The 20,962-nt window shown below is 53.7% G+C and overlaps 1 protein-coding gene and 1 long non-coding RNA gene across 12 annotated transcripts in view; one reads left to right on the top strand and one right to left on the bottom strand.

Moving 5' to 3' along the window:
• Positions 1 to 20,962, top strand: part of ARHGEF2 (Rho/Rac guanine nucleotide exchange factor 2) — a 42,825-nt gene that overhangs the window by 4,385 nt on the left and 17,478 nt on the right. For 4 of the 11 annotated variants that reach the window (XM_088799659.1, XM_074318887.2, XM_088799658.1 and 1 more), the window contains exons 2-7: positions 2,563 to 2,843; positions 4,237 to 4,354; positions 8,663 to 8,701; positions 10,242 to 10,359; positions 10,904 to 10,943; positions 12,124 to 12,217. In XM_088799659.1, the coding sequence (XP_088655785.1) occupies positions 2,563 to 2,843; positions 4,237 to 4,354; positions 8,663 to 8,701; positions 10,242 to 10,359; positions 10,904 to 10,943; positions 12,124 to 12,217 (690 nt within the window). Of the gene's footprint in view, positions 1 to 2,562; positions 2,844 to 4,236; positions 4,355 to 8,662; positions 8,702 to 10,241; positions 10,360 to 10,903; positions 10,944 to 12,123; positions 12,218 to 16,050; positions 16,453 to 16,592; positions 16,778 to 20,962 lie in introns of those variants that run through there. The other 7 variants (XM_074318888.2, XM_074318890.2, XM_074318889.2 and 4 more) reach the window with 5 other exon arrangements.
• LOC109434309 (uncharacterized) lies at positions 9,184 to 12,158 on the bottom strand. The gene is made up of 3 exons (XR_002135794.3): positions 12,022 to 12,158; positions 10,799 to 10,975; positions 9,184 to 10,577 (listed from the first exon to the last, which is right to left on the bottom strand). It is a non-coding gene; the product is annotated as an uncharacterized LOC109434309 (long non-coding RNA).

Here is a 20,962-nt window from a genome sequence, read left to right as displayed (position 1 = left end):
CGATGACACCGTAAAGAAGTTAGGGTCTCACAGTTTTGGATAAGAGATGTCTCTCTCTATTAAAATATTGTGTACTCCCATCCCAGCACCTGGTAGACCAGCCAATCACTGATGGTTAGTGCAATGCTAGGAGGTTACACACTCAGAGCGGGGGGCCGGCGACCCTGATGGTCTGTGTTGGTGGGAAAACCATGCAATCCAGGGGCAGGGGAAGGAGTAAAAGGCCTTCTCAGAAGCTTTTTTTCATGCTTTCCTCTCCATCCCCACCTCAGGCTGCTGGTCCCAGACCTAGTACATCATCTATCTCTGCTCAGCGGAAGCAGGGATGTGACATGATGTGATCTCATTGGAACTAAATAAAGCCATTGTGTGAGACCCAGCCCTGGCGGCTCCCTTGCACCATTTCCTGAGCTCAGGCTTGGGGAGCGGTGGGAGGAGGCTGGGAGAGAGCTAATAGAAGAAGAAGGAAGGAAGGGCCCAGAGCGTGGGGGCGCCAGCTCGAGTGTCTCTGGGAGGGGGTTGAGGAAGGCTTGCTACACCCCATCTCTTTGAGGGACAGAATCAAAATGAGTACATCACGGCATGGAGGGGTGGCGGTCAGGAAAAAGGAAAAACTTTCTGAGAAGTGGAATGCAGATGCGAAGATGAAATCCATTTTCCCAGAGGGCAGAGACCATGCCCGACATGCCAGAGCTCCTGGGAAAGGGTAGAGCTTCGAGAAGAAGTCAGATCCCAGTGTTCTGAGGCGGCTGCAGAAGGATGAGATCAGGATCGGCTCTGAGTGTGCAGTGGGCCCGGGGGTAGGAAGGGTGCCACGTGCCGCAGGTGGTGTCTCCAGGAAGGGAGAAAAGGCTTCATTCCGTTCACTGTGTTTCGTTCCTCTTGCGGCATCCAGCCCTGCGGCAGCAGTGGCTCAGCAGACAGAGGCGTGGAGCTCAGGCAGTTTTCCTCTTGCGAGGTCACTGAATGCCAGGCCCAGGTCCTCAGTGCCCCCTCGGTGCCCTCAGGTGCTGTCCTGTCCCCAGTCCCCCTTCCTCTCTGCCCGGTGTGCACCTCCAGCTCTGACGCTTCCATCCACCCCTGCTTTGAACCCCCCTCACCCCCCAATCTCAGCTTTGCAGACCGCTGTTGGCAGGGGCCCTGGCCTGGCGCTCGGGCTCTGTCCTTTCTGCTCCTGCAGATGTGCCTGTCATGTTTACAGCAGCACATCCGGTGGCAGGAGGCCGGAGTCTGCAGACAAGGAGAGACAGACCTCCCGGTGGCTGCTGCGGGGGGGCCCCCTCTGTGTTGCTTCCAGATGTGACGATCAGGGGCGGGCGCAAGGCCTGGGCCTCGTTTTCTGTCGTCAGACCCAGCTGGCAGGGCCGCAGATGCCACCTGTGGAGGCCTGAGCCCTGGCCTCCTCCTTCCCTATGGTGAGCAGGCACAAGCGCCCTCTCAGTCCTGGGAACACAGGCCGCACACAGGCCAGTGACACAGGGAAAAGTAGACTGGACGCTCCTGGTGGGGTGGGGTAACAACAGGGGGTAGGCTTGACACCCTCACAGAAAGCCTTGGAGGAGGCAGGATTGTAGCTCCCTGCTCCTGGCCCGTCTGGCTGCCCCCACCATCTCGGTGGCTGGGGTGTCCCCAGAGAAGGGGAGCCTGGGAGACTCCTTCTGGCAGAAGATCCAGAGGCAGAGACAGGGCAGTGAGGTGTTGAGAGGTCTGCCTTCCATGTGGGGGCTCTCCCCGCCCCGCCACCATCTTGGGACTCTGGTATCTGGTACTTCTTTCAGGAGTGCGGCTCAGCATTCCATCTTTACGAGCGCCTGAGGGTTCTTAACTCTGAGACACACTGAGGCACGCCCTGGTGGCAGCCAGGGGTGTTGGGCAGTGAGAAGGCCCTGGAACCTGCTGCCGGAGGCCTGCCCTCCACTCCATGGGGAGAGGTCAGAATGGCGCCCTTCCCCCCGTGTGACCCGTCCAGGAAGAACTCAGGACTTCTCAGAGTTTCTCTGCCCAGACTCCTCCCTCTCCCACTTGGCCAAATCCTAAGCACTCCACCCCTGCAGGCCCATTGCGAGGGCTGCCTTGGACCTTCGTCCCCCTTCTGAGTCCTCCAGCTGGTTAAGCGTGCTCGTTCCTTCAATGGCACGAGGCCTTTCGTTGAAACGTCTCTTGTGGCGTTGGTGTGCCCAGGCCAGTCAGTCGTGTGGTTGGTGCTTCTGTCTGCGTCTAAGCACGTGTCCCTCACTAGCTTGTGGCTTCCTTCAGGACAGGAACAAGGTCTGTTTCTCTTCGTTCGCCTTGGTTTTCTGCCACGAAGGTGCCCGGGAAATGGAATAGTAACGAGTGAATGAGGACATCATTCCAAACTGGAAAGAACACTAGGCTGGGAGTGGGAACACCCACGTGCTGGGTGATCCGCTGTGACCCTGAGCCAGCCATTGGCCTGCTCTGGGCCTCCCTCGGGAAAGGGCGGGGGGCCGGATGCCCTCGGCCAGCTGCCTGTGACACCTGTCTGGTTCCGAGGGTCCAGTGTTCTAGAACTCTGCTCACGGCTCTGTCTTCTTCACTCAGACTGGCCTGCGTGAGCCTCCCATGAGCAGAGACGTCCCAGAGGTGTTCCTCGCAGGGGGAGACCCACTGCCCCACAGCCACACTCGCCGCTGCCTGTCTGTGGTCGAATCTAGAGAGCAGCTGGAGGAGGACGAGGAGGAGGAGGAGACAAAGGAGGGCCATGGCTTCCACGCTGTGCCGCTCCGGAGGACGGGGGCTTTCCGTGCCCAGAGCCTCCACTACGACCCCTTCAAAAGGCATAGTTGGGGGCCAGACGGGAAGCAGCAGGATCCTCTGAGCAGGTAAATCCCCAGGGCCCCCCGTCCTTCCTTCGTCCACATCTGGGGTCTGGGGGAACATGCATGGAAAGGAATGGCAGGAGTTGAAGAGACCTGGTCCCCTTGTCCCTTCCCTGGAGACTCAGAAACCCAGGCCTAAGGCAGGCCTTTGGGGACCACAGACCCAGCCTTTCAAAATGTGGCTGTCCCTAGCGGTCCTAGCGCCTCCTCTCTACCTGCTGTCAAGGACAGGTGGGGGTTGGTGTGGAGGGGGGCAGGCACAGAGCTGGGTGAGTACAGGACCCCTGGGTCTTGTTGCCTGCATCTCCCACCTTGGGTTTCATAGACCCGTACAACGCTGGAAGGTGCTGGAAGGCGCTCAGGGATCACATGGCCCGATCTCCTCATTTTGCAGACGAGGAAACTGAGGCCCAGACAACGTTGGGAGGTTTCCTGAGAGAAGTGGGCCCAGGTTTGGGACATTGAACCTGCCCCTTTGCCAGATGGCGGCCTACCTGCTGGGTCCAGGCCAAAACAGGTCCGAAATATCTGCCGTGAAGGGGGAAGAGCGACTCTTCCTCAGAGGCCAGCATGTGCTTAGCAGACCGGAAGACAGGGACCCATGTGTCCCCCACTCCTGGAAATTCCCTACCCACTTCCCCAAACACAGAGGAAGTCAGAAAGAGAAGGCCGAGGGTAGCATCAAGAATTCAGTGTGAGGGATCATTGTGAGGGCCTGCTAGCCACGGAAGGGCACTGTCCCTCTGCTGTCAGCACGGTCCCCTTGCACAAGCTCCCTTAGCTCTGGTGAGTAGACCAAGTCCCCCTAGCTCCCGGGCAGGGCTGGCTGGGCTGGGTGAGGGCAGAGGACGCTGTGTCTTGTCCCTGCACTGGCTTGGGTAGGACCTCAAGTGAGAAGGTTTGCTTGCGGGGCTCCTGGCACCTTGCTAGAGCAGCTGGTTGAAGGCAGAGGTGCCCTAGGTACCCCTATATGGTGCCAAGTGGAGCTCACAGTCTTCCAGGTGTCACCTTTCACTATCAGGCGTGAATTCTGTCCCCTGGGTGGGCAGGGAAGGGACCCCGAGGCACACCATTTAGATGAGCAAAGACAAAGCTGGCTTCCGAAACCAGGCAAGGATGGAGAACCCAGCTGGCCCTTGGCCTCCCCAACACTGGCTGTCTGTGGGAGGGTAGTACTGTTCTTTACCAGCAGGGGCCACCCTTGCCCGCCGCCCGCCGGGCATCTCTCCTGAAGCACAGGCCCAAGCAGAGGCCAACTTGGGTCTGGGCTGCACTTATGCCAACAGGAAGGGCTGGGCTGGGGGCAAGCACCGGGCTGGGCTGGGGCTGTGTTCCTCCCTGGTGCCCGTCGCTGGCCACTGGGTACAACGGGCAGTGGTGGCAATGTGTGTTTCAGGAGCACACTGCAGGCATCGGGATGCGTGGGCCCCCAGGAGGCCCCCTTACTGCAGAGCCAAGAGGACCTGGAACCCTTTGTGGAGTTGCAGCACCGTGGTGGCCCAGCCCGCCGTGTGGTAGGGACCCACAACCCCCCACCCCACCCTGGGGCGGCCCGCCCTCCCCATCCTGCCCTTTGCCTGTCCAGCCATCACTCTGTGCCTTTCTGTTCTGCCAGCTGCTGGGTCTCTCTGTGCCCGGGCATCACCCTGACTCCATCTGACCAAATAGGAATCTGTCGTCTGCCCCCCACTCTTGGTCTTTTGCCTCTGCTCTTTCTCTAAGACCCTCTGTTCCTTCCTTTCTGGGCCTGTATCTGTGTGTCGATGTGGGGATCTCTGTGTCCCTCTCATTAAAAGGCCCCTGTTCCCCTAGTTGTTATAACCACTTCTTTCTGTGGACTCCACATTTCTCCGATTTGAAGCTGAACTCATTATCTGGGGGATGAAACGAGGCATCTGGTACCCGAAAGACAGTCGTCCTCTAACAAGATAATCAGAGGATTATTGAATGAGGAGGGATGTAGAGATTGCCCAGCCTCTGGGAACACAGCTGGGGGCAGGGGGCCTCACACCAGGACCTGGGCACCACTGAGGGGACACACCACTGGGCTGCCAGCTAAGGGTGCCTGAGTCCACAGAAATGTCTCAAGGCTGGTGACGAAATGTTGCCTCCCTTTCAGCACATGCCCTAGTGGGCAGGCGGGAGGGTTTATTGTTCAGGGGCCTGTGGTCTGGGGGAGAGGCTGGGAAAGGGGTGTTACAGCCTGTCCTGTCGGGGGCAGCCGGAACTGTCTTACCCGTCCCCCACTTTTCTCCGTCAGCATCTCTGCATATGTTCCCTCACCCCCACTTCAATGTGGAATGGTGGCAAGAACAGGACTTCCAAGGCACACGACTCCTGGGTCTTTCCTTCACCAGCTGAACAATTTATTTCATTTTTCTGAAAATCAGGATAATAAGAACGATCTTTTAAAGTCGTGATCGTTAGATGAAGAAAAGTTGTCAAAGTGCCCAGTACAGAGGCTGGCACACAGGATGAGAGGGAGAGATAACGGTTTCTTTTTCCTCTTCTCCCCTCCATTTCTTAGTACTTCTTTCCCTCTCTCCCACCTTTCTCTTCTCCTCCTCACCTCCCCGCCCTGTTCTTGGTATTATATGTTTTCTTCTTTCCCCCCTTTCCCTAGTGTTTTGCTCTGCCTTCCTTTCTCCATCTAATCTTCAAGCAATCCCCTTAGCTTTCTCCTTGTCTGTATGTTTGGGTTTTGTTTTGTGTTTTTTCCATTTCTTCCTGGAAGAGTAAGTGTGTATAAGTTTCTCCTCCAAAATCCACAGACGAAAAGTCTGAGTCTCATTAAGCTAGACTGGGGCTTGCAGACTGGCGGCCCACGAGCCTAATCTCATTCCAAAATTTATTTTCTTTGGCCCGCTCGGTGCTTACACTTTTAAAACTTCAGATGTCCTTAAACGGGACTTGGACTCTCCAGTCTGCCAGAGTGGCGAAACTCTCTATTGTATTTTTCCATTTGTCTGTGAAATAAGTGAATGCCCAGTAAATCAACCACCCATCCCAAGAACTAGAACGTCACCAACACATGTCTCTTTCCTTATGTCTTCCTGTCTTATTCCCATGTCTCCCTACCAGAGAGAGGTAATCACTATCTTGAATTTTCTTTATCGCTCATTTACTTTTTAAAAGAGTTTTAACACAAACATATGCATTATGAAATGATGCATATTATTTCTTGTTTCTGAGCTTAAAAACAATGATGTCCGTAGTGTACCAAATTTTCTATAACTTGCATTTTCATTCACATTCTATTTCTAAGGTTTCTCCCTAAGGTTGCAAATAGAGTTCATTCGTTTTCATTCCTTTCTTCTGTGGATGGATATTTGGATAATTTCCATTCCTTGCTCTTATGAAGAGCGTCACCATGAACGTTCTTTTACCCGTCTTCTGGTGCACATTGCAAGAATTTCTTCAGGGTAGATACCTTGGAGCGGAATTGTTGCGTCATCAAATGCACAGGTGTTCACGTTAATAAGATCATAGCAAGTTGTTCCGACTTCTGTGAGCAGTATGTGAGTTCCCTTTATAGCAATTGGAGTTATCAGACTTCTTAATTTTGCCAATCTGGTTATAAATCTCACTGGGGTCTTAATTTGAATAATCTTTATTTCAAATGCAATTGGGCATCTTTGCATTACGTGTATTGGTCATTTGTGTTTCCTCTTCTGTGAAATTCCTCTTCATGTCTTTTGCCCATTTTTCTATTGGGTTCTTTGAGGAGTTTTTCTTTAATAAGCATGTATTTTAATTAGCTGCGTTTTTATTTAGATGAAGTCCAATTTATCAATTTTTTTCATGGTTAGTGCTTTTGGTCGTGTTTAAGAAATCTTGCCGACCACAACAATGTGAAGATTTTTCTCCAGTGTTTTCTTCTAGAAGCTTAATAATTTTAGCTTTCATGTTTTGTGTACATGGTAAAAATCAAGGTTTTGGTGGCGGTTTTCCCATATAAATATCCAGTTGCTCCATTAAAAACCATACTTTCCCCATTGAATTGCTGTGTGAGTATTTCTGGGCTCTGTTCTATTGATCTATTTGTCTGTCCTTAGGCCAGTGTCACACTGTTTTAGTTAATGTAGCTTAACTGTAAGTCTTCAAAATGTAGTAGTGTAAGTCCTTCAAGTTTATTTTTCTTTAAGATTATCTTGGCTGTTCTAGGCCCTGTGCATTTCCATGTGAATTTTAGAATCAACTTATTAATTTCTGAAAAACAAAATTCCTGCTGGATTTTGACCGAGATTGTACTCAATTCAAAGATTAATTTAGGACAAATTGACATCCTTCTAATATTCAGTCTGCCTATCCTTAACAATAATAATATCTCTTCAGGTTAGTCTTTCTAAAAATATATGTCTTTTAATAAAGTATTAGTTTTCTTCATACGAATCTTGCCAATTTTTATTAGATTTATTTCTAGGTACCTGATAGTTTTCATTGCTATTATAAATGCTTTTCTTATATTTAAATTACGCTTTATAGTTACTTTTGGTTTATTGAAATGGAATTGAATTAGTCATTCTTCTTGCTAAGCGCTCTCTCTTTTTTTTTAGTTATAACACCTTATCTATGGATTTGTTATTTTTGTTTTTGTAAGTAGACAATTATATTATCTTTAATCTTTAAGTGAGCTTTGTTTCTTCTTTTCCAGTATTAATTCCTTTCATTTCTCTTTCTTGCCCTACTGTGCTGGCTTGGGCTCTATCGCAGAGTTGAACAGAAGGTGATAATGAGTATTCTTTGTCTTGTTTCTGATTTTAGCGGGAGTATGTCTTACGTTTCACTGTTGAAATTGACTTTTGGCTGTACGTTTTTGAAAACTACTCTCGATCAGGTTAAGGAAGATCTCTTCTACTCCTAACGGCCAAGGCTTTGGTTTTACAATGAACGGGTGTTGAATTTTATCCGATGCTTTTCTGCTTTTCCTGAGATGGTTGTGTTTTTTCTCCTTTAATATGTTATGGAGGCAAATTACGTTTAAAGATTTTTCTCATGCGAAATCACCCTTGTATCCTTGGGGTGCATCTAACTTTGTCGCGATGGATTATTTCTTTATACCTTGGTGGATTTCATCTGTGGTATCTGTGATCTATTGCTACGTAACAAATCAAACCCAAACTTAGTGGTCAAAAACAGTAACCTTTTTTGTTGTTGTTGTTGCCTCATTCTGTGGATGGGTAATCTGGTCTGAGTTCAGCTGGGTGTTCTTTCGCTGGTTTCTTCTAGACTCATTCCTATGACCTTAGTTATCAAGGATAACCATACTCACATCAGTTCTGATGCCGTGCTTCTTACCACATGGCCTCTCCAGAAGGCTTGGGCTTGTTCTCAGGGAAATAGCATTTCAAGTGGGCAAGAGTGGAAGCTTTTAAGGTTTCTTGAGGTTCACAAATCACATAATGCCACTTCTGCCATGTTCTGTTCATCAGAGTAAATCACAGTCCCGCCCACGTTTCAAAGAGTGAAGAAATAGACTCCTTGATGGAAGGAGCTGCAAATAATGTATGCCTGTTTAAAATCTGCTACAGTTTGCTAATATTTTGTTCGTGGTTTTTGTGCTTCTGTTCATAAGAGAAACTGGCCCATCGTTTTCCTTTTGTTTGTGTCTGTGTATAGCTCAAGGATCCAGGTTCTACTTGCCTTATAGAAAGAGCTGGAGAGTTTTTGTTTTCTATCTTTGGAAGAGTTTGTAGTATAAGACTTCAGTGATCTACTAGTATTCCTTGAAAGCTATCTCCCTTGCCTGTAAAACTGTTTTGGCCTGCTGTGTTTTGTTTTGTTTATAGAAAGATTAACTACTGATTCCATTTCTTTAATAGGACCATTCAGACTTTCTATCTCTTCTAGATTCAATTTTGGTAAGTTATATATATACATATATGTTTTAAAGAATTTGTCTTGTTTGCATTTTTAAAACTACTGGCATTAAGTTGTAGGTAATATTCTCTTTCTAATCACTGCTCTTTCTGTAGTTAGCTCCATTCTACTTATATTTGTGCTGTCTTTCTCTTTACCACTCTTACCAGAGGTTTGTCTATTTTACTTGCCGGTTCCTAAAAAACAACTCTGGGCTTTATTCTCCCTATAGTATCTGTTTACGACGTCATTGATTTCTGCTTTTACCTTTATTATAGGCTTCCATTTTCTTTGGGTTTGTTTTGTTGTTCTTTTTCCAAACTTTCAAAGTTGGCATAGTTCATTAATTTTTTGCTTAGAAATTTTCCAATATAAGCATTTCAAGGCTACAAATTGCCCTTAAAATACCACTTTGGCCATCTCCCACAAGTTTTGTTATGTAGTATGTTCATTATTGCTATTATAAAATATCTTTAGATTTCCATTATGATTTCTCTGACCAATCAGTTTATTTAGGAGGGTGTTTTAACATTTCAAAATCTATAGAGATTAAAAAAAAACACTTGAAACATTTTTGAAGTATTACATACAGAAAAGCATATACAACTGACATGTACAATGTAATGAATGATAACGAAGCAAACACCCATGTAACCACCCCAGGTTAAAAAAAAGTATCACCCAGATCCAGAAGCCCCCTGTATCCCTCCCCTTTCATAACCCTCTCTCCTGGCTGAGATGCCCACTTTCTTGACTTCTGAGATCGATTTTCCTTGTAGATTTGCCACCTTTATATGATGCCTTTCTCAACAATATCATTTAGTTTTCCCTGGTTTAAACTTTGTATGACTGTAATCATACAGCCCATAAATCTTTTGTGTCGTGATTCTTTCGCTCAGCGTTATGTTTGGGAGATTCTTCAGTGTTGCTGGGCGAGCTGAGCTGTGGTTGGTTCATTTTTACTGTTGGATAGCATTTTAATGTATAAATACATCAGAGATTCTTTATCCAGTCTACTAGAAAGGGACTTCTGGGTTTTTTCCTATGATCTCTGTGACACAGAGTATTGGAAATTGTGCAAATTTGCCTTATGGCCTGATATGTGGCCAGTTTTTGTAATGCTCCATGTAGGCTTGAAAACAACAAGTTATTTTCTAATGGTTGGGTGTGTGGTTTATACATATTTTCACTCCCTATCGTCTTAAACCCAGACAGCCTCAGTTTTTTTTTTTTTCGTTAGTCACCTGGCCTCTGTAGGTCGAGTTTATCACCTCTGGGGAAATCTTTTCAGGGTAAATCATTTCTAAGATGTTCTCCATGTTAAGGAAGCCTGAGCTTGAATTGCAGCAGAATGGTGACTGGTAAACAGCAGGAGGAACTCTCCAACTATTTCAAGTGGAATAGCCCAGATATGAGCCGTGGAGACGGGTGGAAGGCCTGAGGCCCTGACGGAGGGTTGTGCTGTAGGAAAGTGAAGATCATGGGGGGTGGGGAAGAGGGATGAAGCTGACCTTTGTGTGAGGATTCTTGACATGATTCTAGGGTCAGGGTTCCTGTCATCCATCTGCTGGCCCTTTGGACCATTCGGCCACTGGTATGCTTCCCAAGTCTGTATCCATGAGTGGCATCAACTGCTTCTTGGGCAGCTCAGATCCAGCTGGTAAGTCAAAGTGGGGAGCAGAGCAGCTGTGGCCCCCTCCCCCGTCTGTCTCAGAGCCAGGTGATTAGGCCTCAGATATCCTGGGTTTTGTCTAATCACAATTTGGAACCCCCAAATATCTTTATTCCGATGAGAGATCTGAATTCAGGACTTTGGCCTTCTGGCATTCTCCTTCCAGTGACGAGAGCATAGGACAGTATGAGGCCCTCCAGCTTCCCCTGTTCCCAGAGATGGAGGATAGTTACCTGCAATGCACCTTGTCCTCAAGGGCAGTGTGGCACCTCTGCCCTTCCCAGCCACCAGAAACAGGCCTGGGACATGGGGCCCCAGCCCCCTTCTCCGTAACCCTGGTTCCCAAGGCTTTCAGCTGCTCAGAGCCCGCCTTCCCTCCCACTCCCCAGAGCCCGCCCTCAGGAATGGCGAATGGCGTCACACGCACCTGCAGCTTGGGAACCTGATCCAGGTGGAGGGGGTGGGGGAGGCGGCCCTGGACGCCTTTGTCTGGCTTCAGCTGGACACTTCTCGTCTCCTTTTGTGTTGGCAGGAAATTTATCCCAGTTCTCTGCCGCGGACCTCAGCCAAAGGTGAGTTGGGGGGATTCAGGTCCTTCAAAGGCCTAGATGGGAGAGGGGCAGTGGGACTGGGCCATGGGTTTGTCGCCCTAAGGGCCTCTGCCTCCGAAAACATTGCTCCCCTTAACATTTCTGATCAAAGACCTCCAAATGTCCTCCCTGAGCTGCAAAAAATTCACTCTCTTCTCATTGGCCTGGGAAGGCTGGGGAAGGTTCCTGGTAACCCCAAGGGATGGGGAAGAAATCAAGGAAAGAAAAGGCGTATCCAGACGCTGGGGTGTCCGTTGAATAAGAGAGAGTGGGGGTTGCTTGCTGTCGTCAGCGTCAGAAAGGTGAGCAGGCAGACGGGCTGTTAGGCTGTCCCAGGGAGAGACCGTGACCACTGACCGTGGATCGATGTTGGGTGGCTCAGGTAATGGGGGGTGGCCGTAAGGAGAGCTGGGCAAGGGCTGCAGACCCCCACAGATCTGGGCAGAGGGCAGGGGCTGAAGGCAGAGTTCAGAAATGAGGTGGAGGCCAGGACAGTTCCCAAACGATGTAAACAGGCATGAAAATCAGCACCTGTTCCTTTGGCGTTAGCGCGGGCCAGCCCTCTGAGAGGCTTGGGTGTGTGAGCCAGTAACGGGCCCTTTAAGATATCAGGCTCTGATTTGTGGTCCTGAAAATCTCTAGCTGACACATCCTCCTGGCTCTGGGTTTGGGATTAGCTCATGGGATGGGGCTGATGAAATCCCAGGAAATTCAGTCCTTATTGGCTTTAGGCCCAGAGGCCCAATCCAAGCAGCAGAGAGGGTCGTACTTACACAGGGCTCTTGTTTGGCATGGGGACCATGCCCCTCCCCCCAGAGAGCCCCCACCCCATATCACTTCCGTTGGGAGCGGCCTGAGAGAGGAGATTGGGCCTGGATTAAGTAGGAAGGGGTGGTCTGCACTTATCTGGGAGGAGCCTGGAGTTTTCCTCATAAATAGAGGGGCCTGGGAACCTGGTGTCCACATCCAGGAGGTCGCAGGAGCTGGGCAGTGGAGGTATCTCTCTCCTCCTCACCTTTCTCTCAGAGTCTTTCCCTCAGTGGATCTTTCTCTTCCTCACCTTTTCTCTCAGTCTTTCCGCTCGCTCGCGTCTCCATTCTCTCCCCTGGTCGTGGCACCGTCACCCTCCATCTCTGTGCCTTTGCCTCTCCCCTCTCTGCAGCTGTAGCCAACTGGAACGGAGCTCAGGGACCTGGGCCGGCTCCTCCCTGCGACGGACCTTCAGCTTCCTCTTGAGCATGACTGGAAAGACCAAGGTAGGAGTCAGACAGGGAAGCAGGAGGCCTGGGGACCACTGCCTCCCGTGTCCCCTTTCTCCCCATCCCGTCGGCCTCTCCCTGCCCCAGCTTCCCCTGTAGATGGAGACTCCAGGCAATGTTCAAGTTTTAAGGGAACGCGAGCCATCCCTCCTAGCCTCCCTCACCTTCCCTCTGCTTTCCCCATCCCTGCAGCTTAGCAGCCAGCTGTGGACAGCTGGAAGAGAAGGTCAGGAGCCTCAGCGGCCACGGAGTGGCCTAGCCCTCCCTGTTTAGCCGTCACATAGCTAAGAGGTGGGCAGCAGAATCATAACCATCGGGCATAAGAATGGTAACAGTTACAGCAGTACTTTTTACTTCTTGCAAAGTGCCTGTAGGCTCATGATTGTATGGGTGGGTACGGCAGTCGCAGGAGTTGAAATCAGACACCAGGCAGAGGGGCAGCCAGGAAAGTTGATGGTTCTGGAAGCTGCACACCGTCGTCTGGGGCCATGTGCAGTGCTGACCCTGCGCAGGTGAGCACGCCGCTTTCTTCTCTCACCACCCTGGGCTCTGCGGAAGCCGGGAGCCCTGCTGCGGCTGAATTCCTTTCCACTTTCTTCATGGACTGGCAGAGTGAGCCCCCCCTTTCCTCTCGTGCATGTGCTCCTGAGCACCAGGCACACCCGCAAAGGCAGCAGCATATTCACCTGGAAGGACCACGGGAGTCACCCAGGAAGGTTACCAGGCTCCTGAGGCCCCACCCATGGTGGTGCCAGGGCTCTGTCCTCTGCCAGCCTCAGCCAAGTGTGCCCTTCCTCTGCAGGGCAGGGAAAGCACAGATACAACCGGGCTGTCAGCACCTTCTCACCACGGGCCAAGGTGGGGACGTTGAGGCCTGAGACCATGCAGTCTGAGCGGGGAAGAACAACTGGAGAATTCTAGAGCTTGGGGGGGGGGTGGCGGGGGGACTTCTCCTTAACCATGGGGAGCAGAGCTCTCTAGAGAACAAAGAGAACACTAGCCTTGGGGGGAGTCCCGTCCTGTCCCTCACGTCCTGTCCCCCAGCCCCCCACGGCTCTCTCTCTCTCAGTTTAGGGTGGGAGTCTGTTGGCAGAACCGCCCCCTTTCCCTGCTGTGGGAATGACGGGGGAGCCAGTTCTGCCCAGCAACCATCCAGATCCCAGCTGGTCTGCATTGGCCCCCACTTGGCCTCACAGGCTGGGGAGGGGATGAGGAACCGGCCGAAGGGGAATGTGGGCACAGACAGGCAGCAGGAAAGAGCACATCAGGACACCGTCCCACTCCTCCCCAGGGTCCTCGGTCTGTCCTCCTGTTTCCCTCTCTGTCATCTCCTGGTCCATCTTCCTTCTAACCTCATGCCTGGTGTGCCGGCCTCACCAGAGCTCTTCTTCCTGGTCGTCCCAGCCCGAGGTAGGAGGCTTACACAGGTCAACACCAGGGGGTGGGGCTGGCAAGGAGCTCAGTCAAGCAGTGAGAGAAGGAAGTGGCTGATTCCTTCCTATTTGATTAGCATGGCAAATCAAAACACTTTTCCAGAGATCATCTCAATTAATTCTTATAACACTCTGGCAAAGATGGTATTTCACTCTCCATTTTTCAGACACGGTAACTTAGAGGCTAAGTTACGTGCCCGAGATCCCGCAGTTAGTGAGAGGTGAAGCCGTATTGCAGAGCCAGAGTTTCAGCTATAGAATGCTGCCTGCGCCGGGCAGTGAACCTAATGAAATCGCCTGTCCCGTCTTCCGCCATCTTCTGATGACTTGCTGCTGGAGTCAGTGATGTCTCCATCCTTCCCTCCCAGAATGCACGAGGTCCCGAGCAATAGGAGAAACAAGCTTTTTCCTGGGCCCAGGTCCCGTGTCGCTCTGTGTGTTACTTACAGGCCACGGCTCTGACAACCCGCTTCTCCCCTGGGCTGGCCTCCGCACCCCTGCAATGTGAGGGACACATCTGCCAAGTCAAATGACCTAAAGAAGGTGATGGCTACTTTTAGCTTCTGGCAGAAATTCGGTTGGCTTTTGTTTTTGTATACTTAAAGAGTTTCTGAACAGCTGGGTGGTGCCACTGGGTAAGAGTAGAGAGGGTTGGGGTGAAATGGTTTGGAAGAAGGGGCCGGAGAGGCCAAGGACGAAGGAAAAGGGCTCGTTGTTCCAGAGGATACAGAAAATGAAACTCAAGTCCAGCTGCAGGCTTAGCTCACTGAAAGCCCAGGTGTGTTTAGGGGTAGACCATTTGTTCCCTTTACCCCACCTCCAGGTCCTCTTCCCTGATACTCATCTCCTAAGAGGAAGGAGAACATAGGGTGACAAACAGCAGGTGGGATGAACACTAGACTGAAGAAGGGGGGAGCCAGGAAGCGGTTGGAGAGTTGGGTCCTTTTCTTTTATAGAAACCTTCTAAGTTGAGTTTGGGGACTGAGATCCCTCAAAACACCGTGGGATTCAGGTCCCAGATTTATTGGGTACTCAGCCTGGAGTTTGGCCCTTTAAAACTCTATTCTTAGCTTGCAGCACCCTCTCATTCCCAGCCTGGGAGAAAAGCTGAGGTCCCAGCCCACCCCTTGTCTCAGGGCCCCCAGTGGGCGGAGCCATAAGGTCAGGGTTCTGACTTCTGGCTGCTGTTTTTAAATCGAGTGCATTCCTCAGCCTGCCCACTGTGGGGAGGTGAGTCTGGGGTTCAGCCCAGGAGCTGGTTTAGGGGAGTTCCTGGGGCCTTGCCCCAGATGTTCTCGGCAGGTGCACCCCAGGAGGAATCAGCTCCCCTTGGGGCCTGAAAGTCCTTTCTGCTCTCTACTTTCCTTCCAGCCTAGAACACGCGCGGTCCTTTCCTCTCCTTTTGTCTGGCCTTTGCTATATAAGGATCCTAACGGGGAATAGTGAAGAAGGAGGTGAAGAAGCAGTTGCTAAACAGGAGGTGAGGCCACAGGAGCCGTGTGGGGGTGGCGCTGGGGGTGCACAGCCCAACCAGCTTAGCCAGTGGTGAGGCAGTGACGCCGAAAATAGTGGCAGAGGCTAAAATTGGCACCTCCAAGAGTGCTGAGTTGGGCTGGAAACCTGCAGCCTGGCTCTGCGGTCCTGCGGGCGTCCCCCCCCCCCTTCTCCCACACCTTTTGGGACCAGAATCCCGCAGGACTCTACGAAGGAGGATGCGGTCTAGGGCACTCGGTGCTTCCGGTTTCTCCGGGGAAATGGGAGACCCAAGGAGGCAGAACTGAACTGCAACGTGAATGGGCATAGTTAGGTGGAGGAGGAATTTTCCCAGTTGCAGGAAACTCACCAAAGGTGGAGGTTGCCTCAAGGGCTGGAGCAAAGGGTTCAGAAAGAATGCACCCCACCCGCCTTCTTGTGGAGACACTGGCCCGACTCCAACTGCCCCTGACTGAGGCAGGCTGGTCTTTTGGTTCTGGCATAACTTGCAACAGACAGGACTGGAGTTAGACACAAGGAAGGACTTCCTCAGCTTGGCTTTCAGGAAAGGTGGCAGTTCCTCTCCAGCGGGGCTAGGGGAGGGGAATGGACCGAGTGCGGTCTGGAAGGCCCCAGAGGGGTGGGGGCTAGCTGGAGAAGTCTCTCCTCTCCCCATCTGTCTTCGACCTCTGTTAGTAAATCCTTTCCACGCCTTCTAAAGGTCCAGCCTTCAGTTCCCCTTTGACTTCCCGCCCTCTCCCCACCCCTGCCCCCAGTCGTAAAAGGGGTCTGTCGGCTTGGCCTGCTTTGATGGGCTGGAGGGCCAGGAAGGAACTGGTGCGGGTTCCCTGGAGAGCTGGGGGAGGATGGGGGAAGGGAGACCAGGGCTGGGCAGGGGTGGCTTTTAGGAAGACCAGATCTCAGAGGCTGGTCTCGGGGGCTAGAGGACAGCCCAGGTGCTGGAGGGGAAACAGGCCGGGGGCCCTCATCCTGTCCCGGGACGCCCGCACTTCTCGGAGCTGCCCCTGCGGGTACCGCGCTGTTGGTCTCCGCGGGCACCCGCCCTGCTCTGCCCCGCCTCCCCCTTCCTGCGCCCGGGTGGGGGTGGAGACTCCGGTTTGAGGAACTGGCGCGGGTGCCGGGTGAGGGGAGTCCGACTTCCTGTATCCAGACCTCGCGTGCCTGCCCGGCCCCCGCCTCCCCCACAATAGCTGGACGCCTGGGTCCCGCCGTGACCCCCCGACTGCCCCCCACTGGGGGATTATGTCTCGGATTGAATCCCTCACGCGGGCGCGGATCGACCGGAGCAAAGAGCTAGTGAGCAAGGTGGGCTCTGCAACCCCTCTCCTCCGCGCGTCCTCGGGGTGCCCTTCGACCCCGGCCCGCCGCGCACTCCCCTGTCTCCCCGCCTGCTTGCTGGGCGCCAAAATCGGGCGGAGCATCGGCGGGCCGGCGGCGGCCGGGTGGGTGGGGACTGCAGTGAGTGGGGAGGGGTGGGGGGCCGTAGCCGCGACCCGCGCTCCAGCTCCGCACGGCCTCGGTGCCTGCCGGGTGCCGGGTCCCGGGAGAGAGCGGGCCCAGCCTTGGTGGCCTCTGATTCGGCGGGACCGGGTGTTCGGGGCCACACCAAAGAAAGTTGCTCGTTGCTCGGGTAAGGGACAGGGCGGGCGGGAGGGGTGTGTATTGGAGTGGGGGCGACCAGAGCTCGGCTGCACCCCCTCTGCCCGGGTCCCACCGACCTGCTTTCGGCCGTCCCCCCCACCCCGCAGTCGCCGCCTTGGTTGTTCCCCCTTTGTCCCCGCCATCCGGCCGACGGGACCGGAGGGGGTGGGTTCTCGGCTTCCTCCCACCACCACCCCTCCGAGACAAAAGTCAGCTCCTCCTCCGCGCAAATGGACTTTCCAGCTGTGATTCAGTTCTCCCCTCGGGTGGGTGGGTGGCTGGGGTCCGGACGGCTGTGGCATGGCTGACTTCCCCCCTAAGCCGCACCTTGAGGTGAGGGCAACAGAGGTCTTTGTGTAGCTGGGATCCTTTCCTCCATCCTTAGGGGCCCTGAGCACCCCTGTTCCTGCAACGCAGGGGCCCCCACCCCCGTCTGCCCCGCCAGCTTCCCAAATCCTTGTTCTCTCCGCCTGAAACCACCTGAAACCCTTAGGCTGACCCACTGGGCACCGTGCCCCCTGCCCCTCCTCCCTCTCCCCCAGCTCCCTTATCTCTTTCTCTGGGGATCTGTTCACATATCCTTTCGAGAGTCTGGGTATATAATTATCCTCACCCCCCACCCCCACCATGACCTCTTGGCCACTCTTTTCCGAGTATCCTTTATCCCTGCCTTTGTACCCAGGCCCACTCCCAAAGGCTATGGCCTCTACACGCAGCCCCCAGGAAGTGATGATGCTGACTCGGGGTGAATAAGTGAGAGCTGGGATAAGTGAGAGCAGTATGTGCACGTAGCCATGCCCGCCCGCCGCTCCGGGCACCCACACCCGCCATTCTCAGAAAGGCCAGGATGCGGCCCACAGCTGGTTTAACTGTGGCTTCTGTCCTCCCCCCCCCCCCTCGGGCCCCAGCGCCTGCTCCAGGCCCCCAGCCTTGCGGAACCACTGTCACCACCTTCAGGCAAGAGCAGTACCCTTTGGAGCCCTCGAGGATGGGGGACACCGCCCCACCTGCTCCTAGCTCCTAGCCTGCCTGCCTACCTCTCTTGAGGTTAACTTGGAGAAGGTTCTATCCTGAAACTTTCCCTTGGGGGGTTGAGATGAGACTCCGCTAACAGGAAAGCAACTGGGGATTGGAGTGGGGCCTCAGACAAACCAAGGGCCTGGGGCCAGGAGGTGGCTGAAGTATAGAGCAGTGGGGTGGCCAGAGGCCGCTTGGCTCAGCCCTGCGCCAGGCCAGGCCCCAGCTCTGAGAGTCTGTTTATTTTTCAACCGTTGGAGCTGAGACCCTGGAGTATTGCCAAGGGGGGTGGAGAGCTTTTTTGAAACCACGGAAATTTGGTTCCACCCTAAAAAGGAAAGCCATGGGGGAGCCGGTGGAGGGCAGACCTGGAGAGAGGGGGTGTAGAGAAGAGTTCTGGGAGGATAGATACTGACTGGGGCCTTTCTCTGTTATTGGGAGGAGCTGGGGTGCTCAAGCCCTGCTTTTTTGGAGGTGGGACCTGGGAAACCAGAAGCTTTGCTCTTTCTATCCTGGGGCTGGCCATGGTGGGGGCAGTGGGACTCTGGCCACCTGGCCAGGGGTGGGGTATAGGGGGCTGAGGTGGATTTGAGAAAACTAAGGCCGCTGGAGCAAGGTGGTTGTCAGTTTGGGCTGGTCTGAAAGGGAGGGCCAGCTCCGGAAAGCTGTGGTTACAGAAGGGGGAGTTGGTTCTTAGCCAACAAACCCTGGATCCCCTCTTCCCCCTCCCCCCGCAAACACACCAGCTGTCTCCTTTCTTTTTATACTGTGGTGGGAAATAGAGGGGGGCCTACTGGAAATGAGATTATTTGAGGAAGACATTCTCTCCTGCTACCTATTAGGGGGCATGTCAGCTAAGCCCTGACACCCCCCTTCCTTGCCTCATGCCCCAGGACCTCCTTGTAGGTGGAGACATTGAAGTGGAACCTGCCTTTTCTTCCCATCCTCATTGAGCCTTTCTGTGTGGCTCCCCTCCCGTGCTTGTTTCTTTTCACTCCCTTTCTGTCCTTTCAGGCTGTTTTCAGCCCTCCACCCCCTCAGTTCTCTCTGCTCTACTTTCTACCTCCAGGCCCCAAGCCCCAAGCCCCGTAGGTCCCCGTTCTCTCTTAGCCCCCTGTTCTCCCTCCCACCCCCATTCCCAACCTTCATGCATCTCAGAACAAAGGGTCTTTCCTGCCTAGGAGCAAGCAGGGGCCAGAGATGCAGCGATGGTTGTGGAGAGTGGGAGTCCCCTTGGACTCTCTAGGATCCCAGCATTGGATTCGCGAGAGAGGAGAGAGACTTTCTTTGTCCTGAGGAATGGAGAGGTGGCTGGCTTTGTGTGCAGGATGAGGAGTGGAGCCCCAGGGGAGGGCTAGGTGAGCCCAGGAGGGAGCTGAGAGGGGCAGCAGCTTTAGGGGGAAGTTGAGGCATTGGGGGTCCACAGAAGGCTGAATCTTTGGGGGGGCACAGGAAAAGATTCTGTGGGTCATGGAGGTTAGGGAAAGAGCTGAGGGGAAGGGGGGAAGGGAGCCGAAAGCTTAGGGAAATCTTAGAGAAATCGCTGATTGACTGCAGCGGTTGGAGGTGCCTGGAGCCCACTAAGGATTTAAAGGGGTCTGAGTCCAGGCCGTCAGGCTTCCCTGGGACCCTGACTTGGGTATCAGGGAGGAGACAGCTTTCAATGTGTGAGGCCCATGCCTGCACGGGCCCTCTACGTTGGGGGTGTGTACGTCTTTCCGTCCGTCCCCAGATGCTCTGGGGACTGTTTTGAATGGTGGTCCCCACAGTAGGAGGCTCGTGCTCTGGATACAAGGAAATAGTTCCAGTCTTAGCTTTCGTCTTTGGTGTGAAGCGTCCTCCAGGAGCTTGAGTTTGTAGATGGGTCAGGGTTCCCGGAACTGGTACGAGACATGGCTGATTGGAGCTGGCTGGGCCCCTCTGGGTTTGTTTATGTCTCTTTGGGGGGGAGGGTCTGCAGGCAGCAGCTGCCCCCCTCCCAGCTCCGCCGGCCTGTGCTGTGCCAGGAGGGCAGGGAGTCCTGGCACAGCTATTGTTCACTTGCACAAATGCCCGTCTGTCTGCACCACCCCGCCCCCTCTTCTGGTCTCCCTCTCCTGACCCGACAGGTGTGGCCGGGTGGGGGGCAGGCTGGGGTCCAAGATGCCTGGGTCTCGCGGTCTCTGGCCTGATTTCATTCCCTGTGGCCCTAAGCGCTCCTCTGCTTCACCGCTGTGCCCTCCCCCTCGTCCAGGGTCTCGTCCTCATTCATCAAGCAAGTGTGTATTAAGTGTCTTTGTGTGCTCAGCGATGCCTTTTTGTGTAACGTGTGTGGCTTTGGCCCTCGTGTTTCAGTCGGCCGCCTCCTCCTCAGCCTCCCGCCTTTATCTTGTCCCTGGAAAATCATCAAGGAGCAGAGCCCGGCTTGTGACTGTGCCAAACCCTCTTGGCCCCACGGCCAGGACCCTGTCTCATTTCCCAGCCGTGTAGCTCATCCCCGTGACTCAGAGCGCTTTGCAGCCTCTGACTGCACCCCGGCTGGCCAGGGCTGAGCCACAGATGACTGGAGCCCCTGCAGGGCCTTCTGCTCTCCACTCAGAGGGCCTGGACGGTCTCCCTGTGCGGGGAAGGGGCTGCTGGAGCAGAGGCCCGGCTGAGGACCATGTGACCCCAGGACTCTGGGTTGGGACACCCGATGGAGGAGCAGGGACAGCTGTGGGCGTAGGCCTTGCCTGGACAGGCTCTGCCATCCCTTGCCGTCCCGCTGGGAGCACAGGAAGCCAAGTCCAGCTCTGGGATTGCTTTGTCCTTCACCTGCCTTTTCTCTGCCTGGAGAGCAAAGTGCAGAGAAGGGGGCAGACTGCCTCTGCCTTTGAGCTTTTGGGGCACCAGCCGCAATGCCCTCTGCCATTTACCCCGTCTTTCTTTCCCAAAAAGTGACCAAGAGCTAGGATGACAGTCAAAGGAAGGGTTGGGTTGGCCGCCTTCTGGGCTCTGAGGGAAACCCTGAGGGTCTGAGCTCAAAGGAAGGAGGAAGAGAGAAAAGGAGAGATGAGGAGAGGACACAGAAGAGTCAGCGGTGACGTGGACTCAGGGCCCCAGAGTGGGGGAGGCTGCTGCGGGCCCCCCACCCCCGTACAGGTGTCCTTCCGTCCGTCCGTCTGTCCATCCACTCCCC

The sequence above is a fragment of the Rhinolophus sinicus genome, chromosome 7 (assembly GCF_057876585.1).
Source record: "Rhinolophus sinicus isolate RSI-liver-muscle chromosome 7, RSI-T2T, whole genome shotgun sequence".
In the NCBI taxonomy this organism is placed as follows: Eukaryota; Metazoa; Chordata; class Mammalia; order Chiroptera; family Rhinolophidae; genus Rhinolophus; species Rhinolophus sinicus.
The sequence above is the reverse complement of the archived record's forward strand: the minus strand, read 5'-3'. Positions and strand labels throughout refer to the sequence as shown.